We start from the raw sequence: 27,867 nt of genomic DNA on the forward strand, positions 1-27,867 counted from the left end.
AGCGTGGTGGTTAGCATAATGCTCTATAGTGCCAGAAACCCGGGTTCAGTTCCTGCCGCTGTCTACATTCTCCCCATGACTGCATGAGTTTCCTCAGGGTGCTGTGGTTTCCTCCCATTCCAAAGACATAAGAGTTGGTAGGTTAATTGGTCACATGGGTATAATTGGGCAGCACAGGTTCACTGAGCTGGAAGGGTCTGTTACCATCTGTGGAGTGGGGCTGAAATCGTCATTTTGGGTTGAAACCCTACACCGTTCCTCCAGCAGTTTGTTTTGTTCTGTCTTACTGCATTCTCTTGTGTCAGCATTGGGCAAAGGTTGTAGTAGAGAATTGTATCTCCAATGACTGGGGGAGGGAACTCGTATGAGAGGGAGAGATGGGCACAGAGGGGGAGGAATCCATGATCACTTATGGCAAAGAGCAGGCTACCTCAACTGGACATGAACTAAGTGACCACTTATTAGGTACACCTTTCAACCTGGTGTCTTCTCCAGAAGTCTATCCACTTCAAGGATCAACATGTTGTGCATTCAAAGACGCTCTTCTGCACACCACTGTTGTAACATGTGGCTATTTGAGTTACTGTCACCTTCCTGTCAGCTTGAACCAGTCTGGCCATTCTCCTCTGCCCTCTCATTAACAAGGCATCTTTGCTCACAGAACTGCTGCTCACTGGATGTTTTTTGTTTTTTCACCATTCTTTATAAGCTCTAGAGATTTGTGTGTGAAAATCCTTGTGGTTTCTGAGGTGCTCAAACCACCCTGTTTGACACCAACAATCATTCTATGGTCAAAGTCACTTAGATCCCATTTGTTTCTCATCCTGATGTTTGGTCTGAACAACTGAATCTCTGACCATGTCTGCATGCTTTTGTGCACTGAGTTGCAGCCACATGATTGATATTTGCATCAACACGGAGGTGTATAGGTGTACCTAATAAAGTGGCCATTGAGGTTACTGTTGCAGTAAAGTTTTGTGCAGTAATGTTTGAGGAAAATTAAGAGATACTTGGGAGAAGCATTTGGGTTAGTGAATTTAGAGAATCCCTTAATGCCATTGCTAGTAACTCTCTCAAGTAAATCTTAGCTCCTGACTTTTTAAATGAAAAAAAAATCTCCACAGAACAAAGTCGCCGTGATGACCTGGAGTCACTGGGTTACGTCCTGATGTATTTTAACTTGGGCTCGTTGCCATGGCAGGGACTGAAAGCAGCGACAAAACGGCAGAAGTACGAGCGCATTAGTGAGAAAAAGATGTCAACTCCAATCGAAGTTTTGTGCAAGAGCTATCCGTGTGAGTGCCCCGCTCTTCCTAGTATTTTAGAGTGGATTTTGTTTCATGCTGCTTTAAAATTGTTTTGGCCTCTCACCAGAGTAAGGGACTGTTTGTCAATCCCAGTAGACCGTGTGGAGTCCATTTGTTTGCTGTGCCTGTAAAGTTGGATAGGTGGAGCTGTCATAGTTGACTTTGAATCTACACCCAGCTGCCACTTCACAAGACCATAAGTCATAGGAGTAGGATTAGGTCGTTCGCTCCATCAGTTTCTGCTCCGCCATTTGATCATGGCTCTCAACCCCATCTTTGTGCCTTCTTCCCATAACCTTTGATGTCCTCACTAATCAAGAGCCTACAAAACATATTCTGGAGCAGTTTTATAGACTAAACGGAAGCTAAAATGCTGATACTTCCTCCCTCCTTTGCATTCTGTTCTCATTTTGGTAATTCTCTTTATTATTGTCATTTGTACTGAGGTACAGTGGAAAAACTTTGTCTTGTATGCCATCTGTACATATCCATTTGATTACGGTGCAATGATGTAGTGCAAGGGAAACCAATAATCAAAAGCAGATAGTATTACAGAGTAAGTGCTATGTACGCACACATGCTATTACACTCAACACATGTAAAGGACTAGATTCCGTTGACTTTCTCTAACTTGCCACAATATCATGTAAAATGCATATACTTGTTCTGAATTATAGAGGCACATTAAACGGTGAATTCAGGTGTCTTGAATCAGTACTCTGTCCTGTACTCCCAAGTCAGTAGCTTGTGTCACAGTTCAAGTGACCTGTCATATTATTGGCTTGCTATTACCCCAGTTCAAGTTTTCATATGTTCTGCTGCGCTCTTTAACACTCTATAAATATTAGCAGATTTTGCCAGGCTGGCAGCTTGCTCAACTAAGCATTTTGTGACACATTTAACCTAGCATCAGTGAACACAAAGGTAGCCAGGTATTCTGATACGGCAGACAAAAACTTATTTTCTATTACAAATTTCTTAAGATCATTAATAGGTAGAGCTGAGCTGTGGCTTGGTGAAATAAAGCCTCTTGTATATGTACCATATTTTATACAGATGATTCCTTTTTTTTTTGCATGTCTGCCTTAGGAATCCCATTACTTTGAGAGCTCTGGTAAAATCTGCACTAGTCTTGCCCGTCCTGATGCATTGGCCTGCTTTCAGTATAACACAAATGTTCTTTGGATCACATGTTTAGTCCTGTTTTAATTTTTCCATCAGTGTTTTCTCTATCAGCTACCACTGAGTTGGTGCACACTGCATCTGAAGAAGATTGAGTTCCTTCCTTGCTGTGTTTAAACATGCCTTAGTTTCCCTTGGTGATGACAGGCCTCAATTCCCAGTAAATTGTGTCCCTAGTGCCTGCAGATGAACTTGCTTCATGCATGTTGACCTGTGGATCTGCATCTGGTGAAATACTTTGGGTAACATTTTCATCAACTTCTCCTTTTCTCCTGTGATTAGAATATGGTGATGAAAATCAGCAGGATTATGAGATCTGTTACAGATTTTATAAAGGCTCTCCTTTTGTTTTTCTTTTTGCATTCTTGCATTTTATTTCCTCTTTAAACCCACTTCCTTTTGCTTCCAGCTCAACTAACCCAAATTCAGCGTAATCCAACCACGTCCTGCTGCTCAGTTTCCCTGGATCTCAACTGGAGGAACTTAGTTTTCACTCCTGTAAAGCAACTTGCCTTTTTTACAGTTGAAATAAATGATTGTATGTCAGTGAGTGAGGTAGCGAAGAACCTCAAAGCTCTGAATCAAGTCTGTAGACATCACTTTTTCTCCAGACATAAGTAATGCTGCTTGTGACTTAACAACTCTTGTGACATCTGCCACTGACCATTTGTCAACCCAGTGTTTCTTGGCTAATCAGTCTTCTTTCGTTATTTCTATGATCCTAATTTTTTTTTCCCTCTTCCTCTTAGCTGAGTTTTCTACCTACCTGAACTTCTGTCGCTCCTTGCGTTTTGACGACAAGCCTGATTATTCGTACCTGCGCCAGCTTTTCAGGAATCTTTTCCACCGACAAGGCTTCTCATACGACTACGTCTTTGATTGGAACATGCTGAAGTTTGTAAGTGCACGTAAATTTGGGTGCTGGGAATGTTATCTGAATGTTAGATGTAAAAGAGCAATTTAATACATTTTTAAGAGTTGTATGATATTGCAGCTTTTTTTCCCCCCAAATATTTTACATGCACATGGATTTTCCAGAGCTATAGGAGGAGGTAGGTCACAGTGGATTGTTACTCCCTGGAGCACAGGAGAATGAGGGTGTGACCTCATAGAAGTTTATAAAATCATGAGGACCATGAATAAGGTGGACAGTCTCTTTGCCCAGGCTTGGGGAGTCCGGAGCTAGAGTGCACAGGTACAAGAAAAGAGGGGAGAGATTTAAGAGACCCAAGGGGTAACCTTGACACAGAGGGTAGTGAGTACCTGGAACGAGCTGCCACAGGAAGTGGGTAAGGTGGGCATAATTGCGACATTTAAGAGGCATTTGGCTAGGTACGTGGAGGGGAGGGGCTTGGAGGGTTATGGGACGAATATGGGCAACCGGGACTAGCAGGGAGGATGCTGTGGTCAGCATGTTCCAGTTGGGCTAAAAAGCTTTTCTCTGTGCTGTATTAGGAAAGACTTGCTTATGATTGACCAATGTTCTGTGGAGCAGAGGAACGTGAGAGGTTAATTTCATTGAGCCACCCAAGGTACTGAGAGGGATTGATCAGGAAATCCTTAACAAGAGTGCATGGCCTTCAGAATAAGGAGATATGAGATATCTTGTTCCTTACAGGCATTGCAGACCTGTAATGCTCAGCTGCCAAGTATATTGAAGGTAAAGATGGATAGATTTTTGGATGCTGTACTAAAATCAATTGGTGGTGTCTGGTTTGAGTTTAATGATTGCAGACTTAAAGGATCTAGTTGTCTTTAGCGATTTGGTGCTTGCCACAATAATGATGAAGTTGCCTCAGTATACTTGCAACCTCAAGTTGTGAAGCATAGGACTCATCCTGGTGGTCCACACAGGTGTTCTGTCTGTATCACCATTTTTCCAAGGGGAAAGAAACATTAAACAGAAGTCAAGGCTAGTTCCCTCGGTGACTTGAGCAATATTTATCCATTAACCAATGTTCGGGTTATTTTTATTTGTTTATAGAGAATGGTCACACAATAATACTGATCTGTGTCAGTTAGTGGTGAGGCAGAGTGCTTCACATTCTGAGCTCATTATAATGAAAGTTCACTTAAGTGTATATATGTTTATTGTGCTTGGGACTGACTTGATAATTAAATATTTTGAGGCCGTCTGCTGAGATCCAAAAAGAGCTGAGTCTGAAGAGTGAAATTGGATTTCCTCGGTCACATTTGTTTAAGATCAGTTGCGAGGGCTAAAGGAGTGAACATCTGAAGTGGTTTCTTCTTCTTAAGCAGAGGCTGCGGACAGAAATTCATCAGAATCCTCTGTCCTACGCCATTCTTCAAGTTGCCCCCAGGCGTAACCCATCTTCAAAGATCCTTGATCTTCTGTTGACGTTTCTGTAGCTCTGGGTTTTTACGTGATGGGGTTGCTAGCCCCACGCTCAGTGCTCCTCCTTTCACAGCTGGGCTTGGGACTGTCCATGGCAGAGTTGAAGTGGTATCTAGAAGAAGATTATTTGTTTTGAATGCAACCTTTCTAATCATTTTAACTTGCTGTTTGATTTAGGTAAAAATTAATTGTTGGAAACTCGGGCAACAACAGTCTGTTGGAAGGACTGAGTAGAGGGGAGAGAAATTGTAGAGATTTCACCCCATAATGCTAATTAGTTTCCCCTCCCATAGATGAGTACCTTCAGCAGATTGTTTGTTGCTCCAGATTCCATATCCTTGAGTCTCCACTTTTGGAATTTTGCTGATCAGTCAGTGTCATGGAATCTTTGTCCTTATTCTAATTTTGTTCTTGTTGCAAAGTCCACCTCCCACTATGATAGGGAAGCCGGGATTGCCAAATCTACTAGTGTTATGAAGGTATAACAAATAATAAGGGAGAATAGCAAGCCCTTCCTTTCCCCTCCTTTCTTTCAGTTTAGATAAAGGGTCTGAGCACAGCTTGCTGACTCTCCATTTCCCTCCATCTCCACGGCACGTGGGAATAGGTGTAATATACGTAGAGATTTGAGAACCATTTGAAGATGGGATAAGGGAAGCAGGAATAAGTGGCTATTTTCCACATAGATCACATGGGGATCAGAGCTTGGTCTGCAGCTAATCAATGTAGTATCTCTAAATTCTGGGGAGTGAGAGCCATGAGTGCTGGGAAAGTGGCTTCAATGGGACAGCTTAACATGGATAAATGAGTGATTGTCCTTTTTTAGTTCTGAAAGTAAAGGAATATCTTAAACAGACTGAGGAAATGAAGTGTCCCCATCACCTAAACCAACTGTTCAGATGCAGCACACATTTAGGGGAAAGGTGTTTCATTCAAGAAGCTGTTTGGGGGTAAGGATGTCTCACTGCCAGAGTCCAGAGCCTTGCTGAGTCCCCACCTGGAGTTCTGTCTGCAATTTAGAATTCCTTTTATCTGGAGGGGAAAAAAGTGCTTGTGTGGAAAGAGTGGAAGAATTGATGGATGCGGAGAGATTAGGCTCATTATCACTGAAATTTTGAAGAATAATCGGAGTTGTCATCAAAGCTGATGTAGTTCTCCCAGCAATATTATGTGTGGAGGATATTGCAAATGGCTGGAGAGTCCAGAGCCAGAGGTCATAACAATGGATATGGGAAATGATATTGAGAACTAAAACAAGGAGAAATCTCTTCACCCAGAGAGCGGTGAAGCTGTGGGTATCTCTACCACAAACAGGGAGAAGCCAAATCATTTCAAGGAGGAAGTGGACGTGTATTAATGTTAACTGATGACGGGATATGACGAGGTGGGAACAGAATGGAGATTGGTGGTCGGCCATGATCAAGGTTAAGAGCTGACTGTCCTGCTGCCATTTTCTCTTTCACCTACTCAGTAAATGGTATTTTCATGCAAGAAATACCAACAGCCTTTTCCTTTTTCCAGGGCGCAGGTCGTACCCCGGAGGAAAGTGAGCGTGAACGCAGAGAGCACGAGCGGGAAGAACGTGTGGTGCAGACGCGCAGCTCGGCAACACGAGCTCTCCCACCCGGAACAGGAGCCGGTGCAGTTGGCAACCGGTTACGGAATGGACAAGACACAGTCCTCCCTACACAGGCCACTCGTGCCCAGCAGTCTGGTAGGTATCTTGCCCCACTTGGTAGAGTAAAGTTGCAGCTCTTTATTCCCAGGTTTGGCTATTCCTTCATTTGTCTCTGAGCACGCTCAAGCTCCATATCTAGTCATCGGTGCAAGGTCAAGTCTTAGCCCTTCAACCCAGTTCTGCCATTTGTATGGTCCTTGATCTGATTCTCTGCACATACCTTCTTTCATATATCCCTTTAATGTTCTTATTCATTGATAAAGACATTAACCATTGGTCCAGTATCAATAGCTGTTTCTGGAAAAGCTCCAAACTTCTCCCAGCAGGTGGGAATGTTTCCTAACCTTGCTGGTTCAAGTCTTGGCTCTAATTCTCAGTTTTATGAAATGTCTTACTGTGGTCAGCGTTTGAGCAGATTGCTTGTAGAGATCAAAAGGGAGCTAGCTGCAATGTGAAAGGTAAGAGCTTTGTGGGGCTGGCTAGAGAGTGCAAGAAGTTGCTAGCTGAATTTTGCTTGCCTGGACTCAATACCAATTTGGTGAAATGATAGCTTCCTATTCTATAACATCTCTAATTCAGTGCCTCCCATCTCCAGCTCCATCTGCCCAGTCCACCTCCCTTATTTAGTTCCATGGTCCACCTTCCTCCCCCATCATCTGAAACCCTTTGCCTCCCAGCTTCTGTTGCTGTTTTTCTCCTCCCCCCACCACCTTACCTCCACCATCTGTTTGTCACCACTCCTCACCTGGACAGCTTACCAGCTCTTACTGCCCTTCCGCCCCCTTCGCTTATACTGGATATTTCCCCTCCTTTCAGTATAGGTAAAGGTTGCAGACTGTCCCTTTCCCGCCACAGGTTTTGTCTAAACTTCTGAGTTCCTGCAACATGTTTATTCCTTCCTAGTTGTTTCCCAGCCATTGGAAATAGAATGGAATTGGCAGGGCCATCTGGTCAGACCCTTGGTGAAGTTCACATAATTGAACAATTTCTTGTCCACTACTTGAACTGTCTGTTCAAAATTTATTCTGTCCATGTGTGGTCTGCCCATTTATATATGAGTAGTTCTGCTTGAATTTAAACATGATGTTCTGCAGATGCTAGAAATTCAGTCACTTGCACACAAAATTCAGAGTCAATCCAGAGTTTGTATGTGGTACTCTGCTTTAACTTGATAGCTACATTCCTAAGAAACTTTAAGTTATATAAAGGTGTGTTAAAGCAGAGCAGGCTGCCTTCGAGGTGAAATTCCTAATCACACTATTACAAACATGACCTACATTATGCAGGTGTGCTCTGTAATCTATCCATGGCATTGTAGCCAAAGTGTGCAGTACTACCTGTTGTAGTGCTGGTGGACTCTTTGGTGCAGTATCGAATGGTCCTCCTGATCCACCAGGAGAAAGCAGGCTCTTTATCCAGTTCAGAAACCAGGGCCACTCTTTCCATATCAAAACCAATCCTTATTACCAAAGGTGAATCGCAAAAAAAAAACACTTTTATTTTCTTTTGCTATTTAAATCCTAGCTTCATCAGCAGATGATAATAGCATCACTGGAGTTGAGTGTGATGTTCTCCAAGGGGTTAATCCCTTAATGGAGAACGGCTGTGTGTGACCTTGTTTAACAAGGGGAGGCTGATGCACAGGCAGCCACCACATGATCCTTGACAGATCAGGGTCAGGGTCCCGTGGCATGGAAAGTGAGGGGACGGTGCTGTAGCCTTCCTCTGCTTTCACTGCCGTTGTGGTGTGTCGTCACCTTTCGCCAGCTGCATGGTTCTGGTCATGGTTGGATCGCTCTTTGTCTGGAACCTCACTGCCAGGGTGACCCTTACAGGGGCTCCAGGCTGCTTTGGTCTCAGGACCTCAGGAACTCACAGGCCTCTGTACCACGACAAGGTGATGATCCTCAGAGAAGGCTGCCTGTACTCCACTAGCGATAACACTGCATCCACATTCTGCGGCTGCTCTGAGAATCTTAAACATAACTTCTAGCTGACAAATCTGACCAAAAATATCTTGCCCTCATTCTGCAGTGTATATGAAATACTTGTGCGCTTCGGGCATCCGCCATCGCTGGAAACTTGCCAAGAGTAAACACAGACAAATTTTTACAATTTGTTCTGGAGTATATTTGGTTAATTTGATCTTTTTTTTTTCTCCTCAGTAGAAGCAGATGTAGCTTCTGACCACTGAAGGCTTGGCTTTGTGCAACCATGATCTGGTTTTGGTTCTTTTCTTAGTCTCTGGTTCTTCCTTTTGTTCTGAGCTTGCATTAACGAATCTGATCAGCATTACAATGGTCTTTCCCCTTCTTTTCCAGTCCTGGTCAGGGGTCTTGACCTGAAATGTACACTGCTTATTCCCCTCCACAAATGCTGCCTGGCCTGCTGAGTTCCTTCAGCATTTTATGTGTGTTGTATGGCAGTACTCTTCAAAGTTCAAAGTAAATTAGTTATCAAAGTGCGTATATGTAACCAAATACTACCCTGAAATTCATTTTCTTGCAGGTATGCATGGTAGAACAAAGAAACACATAGAATCAACTACACACAAACAAAAGACTGACAAGCAACCAATGTGCAAAAGAAGAGAAACTGTACAAATAGAAAAAAAGGTCTTGCTGTAGCTTCCATCCATTCTCTATCAGGTCACTTGGTGAAAGCTTTATCCTTCACTAATCCATTTGCCCTGTTTGTTCTCCCTTCTCTATAACCTAATTACCAGAAACTCTTTCTGTGTTCCAGCTTTCACCCATCATCCTTTTTCTTGATGACAGTTGTGTCCAACTTCAAGCACTGGGAGTGTTAGAAAATAGAACCAGGACAGTACAGGCCCTTCAGCCCATCCAGTCTGCCCCACCATTCAATTAAAGCAGATTTATTTTGCCTCTCAATCCAATTCTCCTGCTTTCCCCCTGTTTCTCTGGCTAAAGAAAGTCCTCCTCATCTCTGTTCTAAAGTGATAGCCTCAGAAATGAGGGACATGTCCTCTGGTCCTAAATTCCCCCAGTATAGGAAACATCCTATTCACATCCACTTTATCTAGGCTTTTCAATATTCACTACATTTCAATGCGATTGCCCCCCCACCCCCTCCATTCTTCTAAACTCCAGTGAGTGCAGGGCCAGAGACATCAAACGCTTCTCATACATTAACCCTTTCATTCCTGGGATGATCCTTGTTAACCTCCCCTGGATCCTTTCCAATGCCAGCACGTCCTTCCTTGGATACAGGGTCCAGAACCAAGGTGTCAGAGGATGTGATGCTGAGGATTTTTACCTGTGGTGGAAAGCTAAGTGATGGCATTGTCACTCACAGTCAATAGAAGGTAGTTAGACTCTCCCTCTTGTCTCGCTTTTCCCCTGCTCCTCCTCGTATTAGCCATTTTCTCTCTATTCTCAGTCCTGATGCGGGGTCTAGACCCAAAACATTAGCCATTCCTTTCATCCCCCTGAGTACAGTACCTCAATTGTTTCTTGCTCCATGCCTGACTGTTACTGAGGTCTGGCTCCTTCGCTGATGCATCGCACAGTCGTCAGCAAATATTCTTGTTCTGATCTGACCTGCTGATAGAAGCAAGGTCGTCACTGAAGTAGTTGGGCATTGGTCATTGACCTGAGGAGCTCCTGCAGTTATGTCATGGGACTCTCAATCTTGTCTTTGTCAGTGTGAATCAGGGTTTGTTTTTCCTACTCGTATCATTGATCTCAGTTTTGGTGGGTGCCTTACTGCCACACTTGTGGAGCAATATAGCAAGGTAACAGGGCCTTTGAACTGAGAGACTGTCTCAGCTAGTCCCATTTGGTTGGTTTTGACCCCTCCCTCTAAACCTTTCCTATTCATCTCTCTGTCTAAATTTCCTTGAGTTGTTACTGTACCTGTCTCAACCATTTTCTCTAGCAGCTTGTTACACATGCAGCCTCCACAACTATTTTCACATTTTACTCTCATTTTCTAAATTTAAAATGTTATTGAAGTAGGATTTTTGAGCTCATCTACAAAGCATAGTGCGTCATGTCAACTCAAAAGAAAAATTCTAAAACATGTCAACAGTATACTAAAAATTAAAAAAACAAATTGTGAAGCTGAAGAAGTATTCACCCTCTTTGTAATTACTACGCTAACTTTCCTCAGATGCAACACTGTACATTACCTCACCAACTCACCCAAATTTATTGATGTAGAAAATTGGAGGATCACATTTTCAACAAATTCATAAGAATAAATTCTCTGTATCTCTGTCTCTTGTCCAAAAGTATGGTATTCAAAAAGATTTTCAACAAACTAGACTGAAATGAAGACAAAAGAGCATAGTCAGGGAAATGATAATAGAGAAACACACATCTGGGGAAGGGTACAAGACCATCGTAAAGGCAGTGAACATACCTCAGAGCTCAGTGCAGTCCATCACACGGGTTGGGGTAAAACTGTAGAAAGTTGCAAACTCAGCCAGCTCCATCATGGGCACTAGCCTCCCCACCACCAAAGACACCTTCAAAACAACATGCCCTCTTCTCATCGCTACCGCCAAGGAGGCTGCAGACACACACTCAACTTCAGGAACTGCTTCTTCTTCACCATCAGATTTCTGAATAGACAACAACTCCATGAACACTACCTCTGGTTTTTCTTTTTTTTTGGCTAGGTGTGTATGTATAATTGTAAGTTATAGTTATTATTATATATTGCTGCTGCAAAAACAAATTTCACATCATATGCCAGTGATATTAAATCTGATTCTCACTGTCGGTAATGCCATTTAAAAGAACACGTGCTTTAGAGGCGTTGTGTATATGTGATGTGGTAGCTCAGCAGAATGCATGCAGCTTCGAAGAGCTTAGGGCACAGTAAATCTTTGTTAAATAGATCAGACTGTGCTTCTAGAGAGTCCACGCCTTTGGTATCTAAGATCTGTAAGTCTTCCAAGGCATGTGTGATAACCGATAATCCCATTTTGATAATCACTTAATATTAAATCAGTCATACCTTAGGCATTTCTAAGGTTTGTAAGGTTTCCAAGGCATATACACAATTCTGAAATGGTTTTATAGAGATCATAACTGGTGCCCAAGAACCAGCAATCGCAGCCAAGACCTCCACCCCCCATCGCTTATTATCAGCGTAAAGGTATGTGGAGAATGCTTCTTAACAAAAAGCCCTCTTATTGTTGCAGCAAATACCTCACCAAGACCCATATCCCGAGCCGAACGAGAGCGCAAGGTTAGCATGAGGCTGCACAGAGGTGCTCCGGCCAACGTTTCATCCTCAGACCTTACAGCACGGCAAGATGTGTCACGCATTTCTGTATCACAGGTATGCACTTTGCTTCCCACCCGAGTTCACAGTTTACTGGTACTTCTGCATACCTCTGCTTTCACCGACTAGGTGCTGAAGCCAGGTGAGTGAGACTGGTTCCCTCTCTCATTCCCCGTGCTTTACCACCCACCTGATTCATTTTGAGGTTGAAGATTACGTGGGAGCTTGGCAACTTGACACTGCAGTGAAGTGGTTTTGATTTCGTGTATGAGGCTGGGTTACTAGTCAGAATACCACAGTGATATTCTGACTCTTTGATCAGTTTGTAAGTGAATTTATTCATCTGCTTTAATGCCCATGAATGGTTGAGTGATCTAATGCCATAAGTGCTTCCCTTAATATCCCCTTCCTACAAGAAACTAGTTGGCATTCTGTCTGTCTCTGGGATTCATGCCAGTGTCCCATTGAATTCGCTTCTCCCTTTAGCATTTGAACATCGAACATTACAGTCCTTAAGGCCACAACCTACCATTTAACCTACTGTAAAATTAATCTAACCCTTCCCTTCTATTTAACTCTCCACTTTTCTATCATTCAGGTGCCTGTCAAAGAGCTTCTTAAATGCCCTAATGTATCTACCTCCACCGCCTCAACAGAGTGATCCAGGCACTCGAGATTCAAGATGGTTTACCAAAAAGAAGTTTGTGAGCCCTTTGCACTTACCTGGTTTTCTGCAATAATTACTCATAAAATGTGGGTTAATCTTTAAGTCATAATAATAGACAAGTACAATCTAAACTAACATACAAACAATTGTACTTCTTATTAATACCAAGTACACCATTTAAATAATCCTGTTCTAGGTTCAATAAAGCATGTGAACCTTCTGGGGTAATGCCTTCTGTAAAAGCTATTTTGAGTCGGGTGTTCCAATCAATGAGATGAGATTGGAGGTGTGGGTTTTTGAAGTGCCCATCCCTATTTTTAAAAAAAAGACACACAAAGTCAGTTACTGACAGAGCCTGCTCTCCTCAAGAAAGATCTGTTTACATGAACCATGCCTCGATCAAAACAACTTTCAGAGAACATTAGAAGAAGAATTGTAGAGATGCATGAAGCTGGAAAAGGCTACAAAACATTTCTAAAGACCTGAGTGTTCATCAATCCACAGTAAGATAAATTGTCTACAAATGGAGGAAATTCAGTACTGTTGCTACTCTCCCAAGGAGTGGACATCCTGAAAAGATCACACCAAGAGCACAATGTGCAATGCTGAAGGAAGTGAAAAAGAACCCAAGGGTAACAGCAAAAGACCCGCACAAATCTCTGGAGTTGCTGAAGTCTTTGTTTATGTGTCTGCTATATATATAAAAAAAAATTGAACAAGAATGGTGTTCATGGAAGGACACCATGGAGGAAACCACCACTCTCCAAAAAAAACATTGCTGCATGTCTTAAGTTTGCAAAAGACCATCTGGATGTTCCACAACGCTTCTGGGACAGTGTTCTGTGGACAGATGAGACAAAAGTTGAACTTTTTGGCAGAAATGCACACTGTTATGTTTGGTGGGGGCGGAGCACTGCACAGCAACACCAAAACCTCATCCCAACTGTGAAGTATGGTAGAAGGAGCATCACGGTTTGGGGCTGCTTTGCTGCCTCAGGGCCTGGACGGTTTGCAAGAGTTGAGGGAACAATGAATTCAAATTTGTAGCAAGACATTTTACAGGAGAATGTTAGAGTAGTGGTCTGTCACCTGAAACTTTAAGAGAAGTTTGGTGATGCAACAAGACAATGATCTGAAACATGAGGAAATCAACAACAGAATTATTTAAAAAGAAGAAAATTCATGTTTTGGAATGGCCAAGGCAGAATCTAGACCTTAATGCAATTGAGATGCTGTGGCATAACCTGAGCAGAGCTGTCCATGCATAGTATCCCAGAAATATTGATGAACTAAAAGTTTTGTTTGGAGGGATAGTCTAAAACAGGGGTCCCCAACCCTTTTTGCTCCGCGGACCGGTTTAATATTGACAATATTCTTGCGGACCGGTCGGGGGGGGGGGTGTTCAAGTAGGGTTAAACTCACCTCAACGTGTCTTTTACAGTTAGGGTTGCCAACTTTCTCACTCCCAAATAAGGGACAAAAGTAGCAGTCAAATCCCGGGACACTTTACCCCAGCGAAGACTACCATGACCATGAAGCCTTGCGCGGGCACCTGTGTGCGCATGCGTGACATGCGCATGTGCGTACGTGCTGATTTTTTTCCCCACAAATCAGTTTTGCCTTCATCTTCCCGACTACACTGTACATACATTATTTCTACTTTATATAGGCTGTGTATTTATCATATCATTCCTGCTTTTACTATATGTTAGTGTTTTAGGTTTTATGTGTTATTTGGTATGATTTGGTAGGTTATTTTTTGGGTCTGGGAACACTCAAAAATTTTTTCCATATAAATTAATGGTAATTGCTTCTTCGCTTTACGCCATTTCGGCATGAAAGGTTTCTTAGGAACACTCTACCTTAGCGGGGCAAATACGGGACAAGGGCGGTCCCGTTATGGGACAAACCAATTTAGCCCAATATACGGGATGTCCCGGCAAATACAGAACAGTTGGTAACCCTATGTTCAAGTTCAACAGTGCGTGACAGGGAATGAGGAAAGGTGCAGCTGACTCATATCGTTTCCGGTAGTTTGCGGCCCAGTGGTTGGGGACCACTGGTCTAAAATTCCTCCTCACCATTGTGCAAGTCTCATTAGTAGCTACAGGAAATGTTTGGTGGTGGTGGTTCTACCAGTTATTAAATGCAAGGGTTCACATACCTTTTCCAACCTGGACTGTGAATGATTAAACAATGTGTTCAATAAAGACTTGAAAAGTACAATTGTTTGTGTGTTATTAGTTTAGGCAGATTGTTTGTATATTATGACCTTGATGAAGATCAGACCACATTTTATGAGTAATTAATGCAGAAAATCGGGTAATTGCAAAGGGTTCACTTTTTTTTACAGGGGTCTGTGTGTGTTAGTGCTAGTGTTAGACCATGTGAGGGCACATCTTCAGAGTGTTTGAACTATTCCACTATCCTCTGTAGAGCCAATAATATAACTACTGAGCTTTTGGCCATCTGAGTCACCAGTAGAAAGCTAACACAAGAGATTCTGTAGATGTTAGAAATCCACAGTAACACACACAAGTTGTTGGAGGAACTCAGTAGGTCTGGCAAAGGAATAAAGAGTTCTCCCCATAGATGCTGCCTGATCTACTGAGTTTCCTCCAACATTTTGTGTGTGTGTTACTCAATACAAAGCTAAAACTTGCTCATGAACAGGGTATACTGTTTTCTCTGTAATCCTCTGATTTTTGTTAATGCAGTATTCCCTCTGTCAGGGAGAGCAGAGTGAAGGTAAACATTTGATTGAGTAGATAACATGTCAGGCGTGAATTCCTCAAAACTAATAATTAAACACCCAGCCTGCCAGTCTCACAGCTCTCTGAGAGCCTCTGGTGGTGATGGGTAATATTGCAGCAAAGGAGGGAACAGGCTTCATAATACAAAGATTGTTGTTCATGCAGGAAAGGCCTTTGGTTCCTCTTTACTGCTTCCTCCTCACCCAAAAATGCATTATTTCTTTGGCACCAACCCTTCAGTCATCACCCGGACTCTGTCTAGTACTTCTATCCTGACAGGAGTGTTCAGCTACTGCTTGTCCATTGTCAAGAACAGGTCCTTCACAGCATAGTTCATTAGGCAGTAGTTAGGGGCATTTGCCCGGCTTTTGTTCTCTCCGTTCCTCTGCTTATTGATCACTATATCATCTTTTAGCGTTTGACTTCTAGCAGAGCTGAGTCTGAGCTGTCTGGAGGCTGAGTATCACAAGCTTTAGGGTGGAGAACAGAATTCTTTGGATGTTGGCAAAGTTTCATATAGATTGGTGAAAGCTGCAATAATTTGGCAAACTAGAACCCAGACTAGTTCTAATACAAGCCCACAAGAGAGTGCCCTTGTATGTACACTAGCCTGTTCATGAAGTCTAGTAGACTTGTATGTGCCCAGGACAAAGAAGAGGGCAGAAATAATCATTGTGGACATTACCCAAACTGCAAAACTACCTTTTCCTAAAGCTCCCTGCTGGAAGTGCTGCAGAACTATCAAAACAAAGTCTGGGCAGTCATTCTAGTTACCACATACGCCCCTCTCTATTACCCCAGTCACTGCAATGCACTGTAGACACTTTTTATAATGCTGCTTACATTGTAAGTACATGCTGGTGTTTATGTATTTATGCAAATTTTATTTCATACCCATACCTAAATTACTAATTTTATTTTTTATATTATTCTTTATCATTGTTGAATGATGTTTTTCATTGTGTATCACACCAGCACACTACAGCAAATTCTGAATACGTGTATATGGTGAATGAAGTTGATCATTGTGTTGTCAAGTGTGTGTTGTTTTGCCTTGTGGGGGCTGGTTGTGTTAAGAACAAAAGGAAGGGTTGGGCTCTCTGGTCTAGTATGATAATGTTAGCGGAATTAATATCACTTGTTTTGAATTAAATGGATGAGCTCTCTTGGTTTGTGATGGAACGATAGTGATGCTGACCATTATCTTTTTGGTAGACCAGCATGCCCTTTGAACATCTGGCAAAGTGACTAATATCCTTAGAGGAGCAGGTAAGTGGCTGTCGGAATGCATTCACCATTCCAACTTAACCCCCTCCAAACTTTGTAGTGCTTGTTTTAGCATTCCAGTGAATTTCTAAGCAAGTGCCTTTTCAATATAAACTAAGCACTAGTGGTATGTTCACAGCTTGATGAATTGGGGTGGAAGAGGCTTCCATTTGGCATAATCGCAGGTTAGTAGGTTTGTGGAGCTGTAGATGCTAGATACACAGTACATTACTAATTAAGACATAATGGGATATTTATGTGCTGTACACTTCAGGATTTTGCAGTGTTTTTGTGCGAATGTCTCTCCTTTGGCATGTAACCATGTTCTGTACCTCTTCATTGCCCTACATACTCTAACAGATCCTTCTCATTCTGTGGGGGGGAGTGCACTGACAAATTTCTTTGAATGTGGAGTAAACGATTTGTCAAACAGTAAACTATTAGCTTGATGTACCCCTGACTTCAGGTACAAGCTCTCCACTTGATGAGGTGACCTTAAGATTCACACATAAAAATTGCTGGTGAATGCAGCAGGCCAGGCAGCATCTATAGGAAGAGGTACAGTCGACGTTTTGGGCCGGGACCCTTCATCAGGACGAAGGGTCTTGGCCCGAAATGTCGACTGTACTCAGGATGAAGGGTCTCGGCCCGTAATGTCGACTGTACCTCTTCCTATAGATGCTACCTGGCCTGCTGCGTTCACCAGCAATTTTTATGTGTGTTGCTTGAAATACCAGCATCTGCAGATTTCCTCGTGTTTGACCTTAAGATTATTGGCTTTCGCCTCTGTTTACTGTATATTCCTCACGGCCATTGAACAGAATTAGTGACTGTTACTTGTATTTGTACATTCTCTCTTTGGCTCAGCAGATGCTGATTGGTTAGCACTGGGAGGAGCTGAGTATGCTTTTTAAATTCTTAATCTCTAATCACTCCAAAGGATGTGTTGAACCTCTGACCTTTTATCCAAGCACCTCGAAGAAAGAACAAAGTTTGAAAATTTGCCAAAGGAATAAGTTAATCCATCAATGATAACTGAAGGTCCGACACCCAGAGAGAAATGCATGTTGCACACTGGAGAGACTGTGTCAGGGAGCAAATGCTCCCAAACCTTGCAATCTAGGGCTTCTAATAGCAGAGCAGCAATGACTCCACTTTGCAAATTATTCATTGCAATGCTACCCACGCTGTCAAGTGTTTAACTTGATCCTTCCTGCTGCAGCATGCAACTTGCAATTTAGGACGGAAACCGGCTATGAATCACAGCTGCTCAGATCTACACAGTGAACTTAAGTGCAACATGCTGAGCTTGGTTCCATAATTTTTCCCACAAGTTTTTGTAGGATTTTCCCTCCGTTTAATGTAGATGGAAATTATTGTGGTTAGTGGAACAGCAGAGACCAAAACGGGCAGATCTACACTTGGTGGCCACTTTTATTAGGTACACGTGTAAACCTTAATGCAAGTATTTAATCAGCCAATCGTGTGGCAGCAACTCAACACATAAAAACATGGTGTAGAGCTTCAGGTGTTGTTCAGACCAAATATCTCAGTAGGGGTGGGGCGGGGGGGAGAGTGATCTAACTGACTTTGACCATGGAATGATTGTTGGTGTCAGACAGGGTGGTTTGAGTATCTCAAACTGGGATTTTCATGCACAACAGTCTCTAGAGTTTGGTGAGAGAAACAAAAAAAAGTATATCTGGTGAACGACAGTTCTGTGGGCAAAATTGCCTTGTTAATGAGAGAGGTCAGAGGAAAATGGCCAGACTGATTCAAGCTGACAGGAAGGTGACTGTAACTCAAAATAACCACGTTGCATCAGTGGTGTGCAGAAGAGCATCTCAGAACGTAACACGTTGAACCTCGAAGTGGATGGGCTACAGCAACAGAAGACCACTAAGATGTACACTCAATGGCCAGATTATTAGGTACAGAAGTTGCCTGTAAAGTGGCCACTGAGTGTGTGTCGGTGTTGTACATTCACTGTATACAGTTGCCATTTCTAGACTAATTCTTGGCCAGCAGGTGCAGTTCAAGGGTTCTCAGTTGTGAACTAAAATGTGGCTTCCAAATGATTGTTGTGTTGCACCTCTGGGACTTTTTACCCCTCTAGAGTGCAAGAGGCTGAGGATTGACCTTGCAGAGCCTAAACTCACGGGGGACATAGATAATATCCTTTCTCCCCAGAAAGAGGAAGTTTAAAACTAGAGAACACGAGAGGGGAGCAATTTAAAAGGGAGCTGAGGGGCAGCTTTTTCACGCATGTTGCCAGAGAAAGTGGTAGAGGCAGATACAATTGCAGCTTTAAACAGGTACGTGGACAGGGAAGGTGCAGAGGGATATGTACCAAATGTAGACAAATGGCAGTGGCTCAATGGACCCAATTTGGGCCAAAGAGCCCTTTTTCTGTGTAGTGTTACTCTGCCTCTAATGGTGATCTGTTTTTCCCTCCCAGGTTCCTTCGCTGACTTTTGCCAATGTTAGGACAACATTTCCAACACTGACCACTGCAAACAGATTTTCAGGGAGGATATTGGAACAAGGCTCTTGACCCAGTATTTTACTTGTGTGAGAATTGGGAAAGCAGGACTTCAATTTCAGTTTGAACATACTTGCAATTATCTTGTCAATCACCTCAGATTTATTATATACAGTTTTTTTTTTTCTCCCCCCTGTTTGTTTGGAGTTTTCTTTATCCAGAAGAAAACCCCGGATTTCACCTTGACTGCCCCTTCCACCCCTGCAAAAGGAAGCTTGGCCTCCGGTCTACAAGTAGTCAAGGGCTTCGAGCTTGCCCCTCTATAATGGTGGCCAGTTACCATTGTCTTGCCTTCTCCATCTTTCTGCTGACGGTGTGATGGCTTCCCAAGACTTTATTAAGGATGAGAGGAAGAGGAAAACACAGATTTGGAAAAAAAATTATTTTGTAACCTACAGCAGTCCTGATTTCTGAAATGCCAAGTATGCTCATATTAGTTCTTAAAAGGAAAATGGGCAGCTGAATTTAAATGGGTAAACCTAGCACCCAATGCAATTGTTGGCTGCAGTAGACTTCGTGTGGCATGATGTCAGTAGAATTTGGGTTTACCCCAACCCCCTTCATTTACAAGTCGCATTTGTAGGTTCCTGTAAATAATGCATTTCTTTTGGGACCTCTTTTCCAGAATGAACCTTCCCTCTGAATAATATTCACTCTGTCACTCCTTGTAAGTATTGAAACTTAGTTTTTTTTTAATCTGTATCCAGGGTGATGAAACTTAATATTTTTAAAAGTATATATAAAATCAGTTGTGATTTTTTTTTAAAGCAGCACTTGGTGCACAAAAGGGGAAAGAAAAAACTCTTACTCATCAAACACTCATTAAAATGGGTTTGTTAAATCAGAGCTGCCTGTCCTTTTCATGTCAACTATATCTTGTATTTGTGTGTTGCCAAGATCAATGACTTGGGACCGCATTGGGCTAATTTCTGAAAAGGGTATGGATTTATTTTTTCATTCATTTTTTAAAGTGTTCTGTTGTCTTTCCTTCCAGAAAGGATCAGAGGTGTGAGGGTCATGACATTTTCTAATCCAGGTATAAAGCGTCAGTGCCCTGTTCTTCCCCACATCCCCTTAAACCCCTTTTGAATTCCCCTCATTGATGATTTTAGGGGTTACAAAAGCTTTGTGTAGCAGTGTTTTAGAAAGAGAGCTATCTGGGAGTTGAATTTTCTCTCTCTCTCTCTCTCCAAGTGTCTTTTTGACCCCACACATCATGTCTGCATTACTATTGGGTAAATCTAGGTTTAATGCAACTATGACAGATGATCTGAAATATATATTCAAAACAAACTGGCGAGCCTTTGTTCTTATCCTGCCAGTCCTTCGTAACTGTAGCTGGACACTCAACTGCCCAAGTGCATCGTGCATACAAGGGCACCACTAAGCAAAAAAAAAACCTGCAAGGGAAAAGTTGCTTCACATTGCTAAAAGTCATTTGGGAATCTGTTGGTGGAGCTGTAAATGTAGCATTGACTGCTTAAATCTCATTTGCCACTCCCATGTTTGTTGCCAACCACATAAATGGCTCACTCTTGGAACTTGTGCCTTCCCCCCGCCCCCCCAAAAAAGATAGTTGATGAGTCCTCCCTTTTTAAAGTGGCTTCTCAGCTTTGACAGCCATTTCCCACAGACACTAACCATTTGAAAATGTGGCTGACGATCTTTTTTAAACAGTTGCCTGCTCGGTACTAATAAGTAAATATAAAGACCAGTTTCAGCAGAAGGTGGGAGTGCAGCGATGAGTGAGGAGAAGGAAACCTGCCAAAATTCACAAAAATAAGTTCTCTTTGATGCAGTTGAGGGTCTTTACCTTTTTTTTTAACTTAGTTTTATTCAAAGGAATGCATCATGCTTCTGTTTGTCAGCTTTGGCACAGTGAAGTTTTGGAAAAAATGCAGTCATTTACTCCAATTTTCCAGTCCAGGTATAAGTGTGTCAATAACCACTGAGTGCGTGTTTTCTTAGTGTTCTGTGAAATCCTTGTGAGTTTGGCAGCCAGAAACCTAAAAGGCATTTTCTAATACTGTCTGATTCTGGCCACCAGCACCCCTTTGCCTGTAAAAATGGATTGCCACCATTTTCTTGTGGAAGCCTCTGGCTAGCCCACGTTCCCCTCCCTTAATAACATGTGTCAAAGCTCTGGATTCATCTGCAGGCAAGCAAAGTTGAATGTGGCAAACATTGTGTGCTATCTGAACATGCTTACTTGAAATCAAAAAGCATCTTTATTTGGGTTGGGCAGATAATGGGAAAAAGTGACCACTTTTTGACCTACTTTATCACAGTAAAGTCCATCAAAACTTAGCAGGGTCCTCTTTTATACCACAGCCACCTTTTAAAGCAATCTACACTAAGCAAAAACAAAAATCAATATGATTGCATCTTTGTTTACATGTTGGTGTGCTTTTTCATTTTTGTTTCTCCCATGTTCTACAACCTCACCCAAGTTGCCCAACACCAAAGTTATTTGGCTTTTGCCAACCCAGGGTCTGAGGTGTGAATTTGACTGGTGGGGTACATCCACAAAAGGTGCTCAGGGAAAAGAAAAGATTAGACAAGTTTAGTTCGGAGGGGGCAAGTCCGATGCTTGCGATGTAAAAGCAAAAAAATATAGATTAGTCTCAAAATTCTCACCTGCTATTCTTGCCCCTACTGTTTGGCAGCCCATTGCCTCCTCTTCTCAAATATATAATCTCTGTAAACTCTGTTAGGTTAACTCTTCACTGACGCTAACAGCCCCCTTGAATGACATGGTTTTGTATTTAATACACATTAAGTTATTTCCCTGTGTATTTTTTTTAACATTGGTATTTCATGAATAACTTTTTTGAGATTTTTTTTGTATTTGTGTAAATAGTAAATTTTTGATTGTAAAGTGAAAACTGTTGCTTCTTAGTACTGATGTTAAACAGTGTAACATAGTTTTAATTTGTGCACAGAGTGCGGGTGGTTGGCTAGGGATTATTCCTATATACGTTCACTTATTGGTGGACTGTAACTAGATTCAGTCTCTAGTACATTCTGAATTTTGTCCCTTCGCTCTGAAGGAGCAGTGTTAAATCCGACCAGATTTCAGGGGATGTTCTCTCTGGTGGACTGGCTATTGAGTGTTGTTTTTTTTGTTTAAAGCTTTCTTACTGAATCTTGTATCCAAATTCAGATCTGACAAAGATCAAACAACTCCGATCTGTCTTTGCCAAGTTCTGCTACCACTAGACATTAACTGCTTCCCTCAGAAAAGCAGTCCTGTACTCTAGTATCTTGAAGATTAAAATGGCATTGAAACCTGGATCCAGTTTTTGCAAGGCAGCTTTCTTGCTGTTTGTGTTACTGATGATTAACACCAGGCATGGTGCCTGTATTGGTCCAAGTAAGAGGAGAGTAATGGCAAAACAAGTCCATGTTGTGTATGTATTTATTGCAAATTGTCTTCTGAATGTGTGTGTGTACGTGTCTGTACTTTGGCTATTGGCAAGACATTAAGAGAATTAACGAGAAGTGACTTCAAGACTTCTAGCTTGGTTCATTTACAATCACTCCCCAAACTTGAGCCCATTTGCAGCATGTAATTGTTCCTGCCTGATCTGACACAGCCCGACTAGTTAGGTGCCGAGCAAGACTAGAAATCCTGTTTGTAATTTGAAATGGAGCAATATACTTCATCGGTAATACAGAATGACTTAACTGTTTGAGGGGAGCATACCAGTTTTTAAACTCTGAGTATAATACAATATCTGCAATAAAGGAACTCCTGTAACGTTGTTAGTTTGACAATTTGTGTTACCGGCAGTAATTTTCTTGGCTTCCCCATGGGAGCTGAGTCTACCCAGTCTCGGGGAAACATCAAAATATGAACTTGGCTGAAATGTAGAATGGTTTGACATGCCCTCGCACCACCCGATGTTTTTTTTTAAAGAAAAGTGCTCTCTGGCCTACTGTCTCGATGTCTAATGTACAGTTCTCTATTCCTGATTACTATTTAACATTATTTACAATGCAATTTAATATGGTTGTTATTTGTGTACATTTTAAACCTTATAAATAAAAGGGAGAGGAGTTAAGCTCTTGGTCTGTGTTTATTCTGTTTGAACAGAAAATCATTCAAATCCTCTACCACTGTGACTTTGTTTCTTTAATCACCATTAAGACATGAGAGTGCAATTAGGCCATTCAGCCCATCGACTGTGCTCCACCATTCCCTGATGGATTTGCTATCCCTCTTCCACATTCTCTTGTTTTAACTCCATAACCTTTGGCGTTTTGACTAATCAAGAACTTATCAACCTCCGCTTTAAATATACCCAATGACTTGGCCTGCACAGCGGTCTGTGGCAATGAATTTCACAGATTCACGACCATCTGGCTAAAGAAATTCCTCCTCACCTCTGTTCTAAATGGATGCCCCTCTGTTCTGAAGCTGTGCCCTCTGGTACTAGACTCCCCCCACCCACTATATAAAAAAAACATTCTCTCCACGTCAACTGTATCTAGGCCTTTCAATATTCAATAGGTTTCAATGAGATCCACCAGCACCACCATGACCCCATTCTTCTAAACTCCAGCCCCAGAAACATCAAATGCCCTCATACATTAACCCTTTCATTCCCTGGATAATTCTCATGAACATCTTCTCCACTCCAATGCCTGCACATCCTTTCTTAGATATGGGGTCCAAGGCTGCTCGCAGTTTTCCAAATGTGGCCTGACAAGTTCTTTATAGATCCTCAGCATTACATCCTTGCTTTCATATTATGGTTCTTTTGAAATGAATGCTAACATTGCATTTGTGGCTTCCTCGCCATCTACTCAACTTGCAAGCTAACTTATAGGGAATTCTGAACAAGGACTCCCAAGTCTCTTTGCACCTTGGATTTCTGAGTTTGCTTCCCATTTAGAAAATGGTCTATGCCTTTATTCCTTTTGCCAAAGTGAATGACTGTACACTTTGTGGGCATTGTTGACAAGATTGACATTTATTAGTTTTGTTAATTTGGACGTACAGCACAGTAACAAGCCCTTGTGGCCCAACAAGCCTGAGCTGGCCAATTACACCCAGTGACCAATTAACCTACTGCTCCATGTGGTTTTTTTTTGGGATGTGGAAGGAAACCATAGCATCTGGAGGAAACCCGTGTCACAGGGAGAACATACAGACTTGCAGACAGCAGCGAGAATTGAACCTGGGGTGCTGGCGTCAAGATAGCGTTGCTGTACTGTGCCATCCCAACTCACTAACTGTAACCCATACAACTGCAGGATGTGGGAGGGAACCCACACAGTCATGGGGAGTATGTAAAGAGTTTGTACATTGGGAATTGAACCTGGGTCACTGGTGCTGCAAAACATGCACTAACCACTGCATTATCGCTTTCTCAAATGATCAAAGCACCCCGTTAGAGATTAACACTTGTGATGATAAGCTGAATCGATTTCCTTTTCCCTGTGTATCACAATGGGAGGTATCTGTGGATAAAGAAACACAACTATTCTTTTCAGTTGGAGACAGCCAATCTAGCAATGAAGGAGCTTCGATCTGAAATATGAATTGTTTGTGTATCTGCATAATGAGACCTAGGTTGAGATTTTAAGAATGCTTGTCTAATGTGCCTTACACAGTTACTCCTACTACATTCCTTTATAGGACTGATAAAGTGAGATGGAGGGTGCCTGGAATGCCCTGTCAGGCAGATATAATAGCACTGTTTAAGACATTTAAACCCCAACACAGGGAATAGATTGTGCAGGGCATACACTCAATGGCTACTTTATGAGGTACGCTTGTAAACCTGCCTGTTAATGCAAATATCTAATCACCAATCATGTGGAAGCAACTCAATGCATAAAAGCATGCCAACATGGTCAGGAGGTTCAGTTCAGACCACACATCAGAATGGGGAAGAAATGTGATCTAAGTGACTTTGACTGTGGAATGTCTGTTGGAGCCAGACAGGGTGGGTTGAGTATCTCAGAAACTGGTGATCTCCTGGGATTTTCATGCACAAGTCTCCAGGGTTAACCAAGAATCGTGCGAAAAACAAAAAGCCTCCATTGAGCAGCCGTTTTGTTGGGTGAAAACACCTTTTTAATGAGTGGGGTCAGAGGAAAATGGTCAGACTGGTTCAAGCTGGCAGGAAGGTGACGGTAACTCAAATAGCCACATTTTACAACAGTGGTGTGCAGAAGAGCATCTCTAAATGGACACTTCAAACCTTGAAGTGGACGGGCTACAGCAGCAGAGAACCATGACCGTATGCTAAGTGGTTATTTTATTAGGTACAGGAGATAGCTAAATAAATGGCCACTGAGTGTAGATGCTGAGGAGAGTTAATCGTGAACACTTTTTTCTGGGAGGGCCACATCCAATACGTGAAGGGTGTTTAAAGATCAATTGCATAGAGTACAAAAAAGATATGTTCTTGTTAGAAGGAAGGACAAGGATGAAAAAATAGGGGAACCTTGGATGTCCAGAGAAGTGATGAGTTTAGTCAAAAAGGAAAAGTATGGAAAGCTTCAGAAGTTGGGATCAAACAGAGAAAGTGAAAATTATGAAGAAGTCAAAAAGAAAACTTGAAGGAAATTAGGAAAGAGGAGTGGCCATGAAATGTCCTTGGCAAGTAAGTTTAAGGTCAAACCCAAGGCCTTGTATACATCCCAAGGTGTCAGGTACAAGAGGACAACTAGGGAGAGGGTAGGACCACTCAAGGATAAAGAGGAGAACATTTGCTTGGATGCGGAGCATATGAGTGAGGTACTTAATGAGTACTTTGCTTCCAGTATTTACCAAGAAAAAGGATTTGGAGGACCAGGAGATCAGTGCTGAGTGTATACTTAGGGTGTTTAGGAGGAGGAAGTGTTGAGCTTCCTAATGAGTATTAAGATGGATAAGTCACCAGGGCAAGATGGAATTCCCACATCTGACAGGAGGAACATTCCATCCTGACTATTCTGTACTTAAAAAAAAGTGCTTACCTCTTCTTGTCTGTGCTTCTGCCCATTAAGCCAAAGCCTTCCCCCTCTATTACTGGTACACTCCGACAATGGCAGCTCCACTTGACCCTACCTTCCTTTTAGTTGCCGTTGAGTTTAGGCCTCTGACACCAACATTGCACCTGCACAGCGGAAAAAGTCTGGCCTTACCTGAAGCTGCTCTTTTTTTTTTAGCTTTCTCTCCTAGCGTCCGGTAAGACTCTGACGCCGACACTTACCGCACCTGAGACTCCCCATCTCAGTTTTAAAGGGACATTCCTTTGTTCTGAGGCAATGCTGTCTGATCCCACTCTTACCTACTATTGGAAACACCTTGTCTGCTCTGTGGAGGCCTTCCACTGCTTGATAGGGATGAGTCTGGAGTATTCGCAGTGGAGCACCTGCAATGTTTGTCCACTTAAATGGTGTCTCTTGTTTGCTGGTAAGACGTGGTGTATTTTCAAGGGAATAGTTGATTTGATAATATTGCTGTATGAAAAGGCAAAGGCTTTCAATGAAAGGGAGCTCAGACTATGCTTTGACTTCTGATGGACTTTCAGGCTTTGATTTTGACCTCAGGACTAGGTGAATCCCGAACTCTAGACTCACTGACTCGAGTACCTAGAGATTGCCGGCCCCTGTGTCTCATGTTCACCTTCATGCCCAATCCTGGGACCCACCAAGTGGTCGCCTTCCCTCCTCTTCAATGATCATCATCCCACTATGCTTGCTAGCCTGTCCTCCACGGATGTCCTTCATCATACATCCACATTGCTAGCCTTTGAACGCAGAGCGGAGGCCCAGGCTCCAGCCTGACTTCTAACTCCTCCCCGTCCCTGTCCTTTAACCCCTCTCTGACCCCAAACCCACCCTGCAGACTTAAACAACTATATCTGAGCCAGAATCTCAATGGAGTCGGCAGCTCGCACCACATTGACCAGATGATGACCGGATGTTTTGATGTATCTGAATGTGACATCTTACTGGATGGAGAGCAAGTTCAAGGAGCCAACTAGTTAGGTCTTACTCAGAACTCTGTGTTGGCAGAATGAGGCTTAATATCACTGGCATATGTCATGAAATACATTGTTCTGTTGCAATACATAATTTAAAAACTAATATATAAATATAATCAAGTAGAGCAAAATGAGAAGGTAAAATGGTGTGGAGTGTACATGGGTTTATTGTCCATTCAGAAATCTGGTGATGCAGGGGAAGAAGCTGTTCCCGAAACATTCTGTGTGTGTGTCTTCGGACTCCTGTACCACCACCGCAATGGTAGCAATGAGAAGAGGGCATGTCCTGGGTGACTGGGGTCCTTCATGATAGATGCTGCCTTTTTGAGGCATTGCCTTCAGCAGGTGCTGCAGAGGCTGGAGACAGTAGTGCCCATGACGGAGCTGGCTGAGATTACAATTTTCTGCAGCTTTTTCCCGATCCTGTGCTGTGCCACCTCCATACCAGGCAGTGATGCAACCTGCCCTCAATGATATTAGAGAAACATTGGTTATGGTACCCATAATCAATATGAGAAATAAAAATTGAACATGACTAGTTACCACTCCCTAGAGCTGAACATTTGATGAATTGTCTTCTCTTCAATACAGGGCAGAATAATAATGCTAAACCTACTGTGTCCATTTCATTTTAGTAAGGAAACACACTTGATATGTAGCACTGACCTCTGTAATAGCCACAGCAAGGCACTCAAAGTCATCTTTTTATTAAAGGTTGCAATGAGTCTGCCATTCAAAAAGCAAACAGATATGGGCGGCACCTGGGACCTCAATAATAGTCGTGCTGTTGGTAGGTTAATTGGCCATTTGGTGGACATGTACGTTTGACCATAAGATATAGGAGCAGAATTAGGCTCTTTGACCCATCGAGTCTG

At 42.4% G+C, this 27,867-nt stretch overlaps 1 protein-coding gene across 2 annotated transcripts in view; it reads left to right on the forward strand.

Annotated features, from left to right (window-relative positions):
- LOC134353888 (casein kinase I) overlaps nucleotides 1–23,063 on the forward strand; it is a 65,918-nt gene extending 42,855 nt beyond the window's left edge. Inside the window, exons 6-11 of one of the 2 annotated variants that reach the window (XM_063062399.1) lie at nucleotides 1,125–1,295; nucleotides 3,239–3,387; nucleotides 6,367–6,559; nucleotides 11,697–11,836; nucleotides 16,415–16,468; nucleotides 18,924–23,063. In XM_063062399.1, the coding sequence (XP_062918469.1) occupies nucleotides 1,125–1,295; nucleotides 3,239–3,387; nucleotides 6,367–6,559; nucleotides 11,697–11,836; nucleotides 16,415–16,447 (686 nt within the window). In that variant the 3' untranslated portion in view covers nucleotides 16,448–16,468; nucleotides 18,924–23,063. The remainder of the gene's footprint in view (nucleotides 1–1,124; nucleotides 1,296–3,238; nucleotides 3,388–6,366; nucleotides 6,560–11,696; nucleotides 11,837–16,414; nucleotides 16,469–18,923) is intronic. The other variant, XM_063062400.1, reaches the window with a different exon arrangement.
- Nucleotides 23,064–27,867: the final 4,804 nt, after the last annotated feature.

This window comes from Mobula hypostoma, chromosome 11 (assembly GCF_963921235.1).
Source record: "Mobula hypostoma chromosome 11, sMobHyp1.1, whole genome shotgun sequence".
Classification (NCBI taxonomy): domain Eukaryota; kingdom Metazoa; phylum Chordata; class Chondrichthyes; order Myliobatiformes; family Myliobatidae; genus Mobula; species Mobula hypostoma.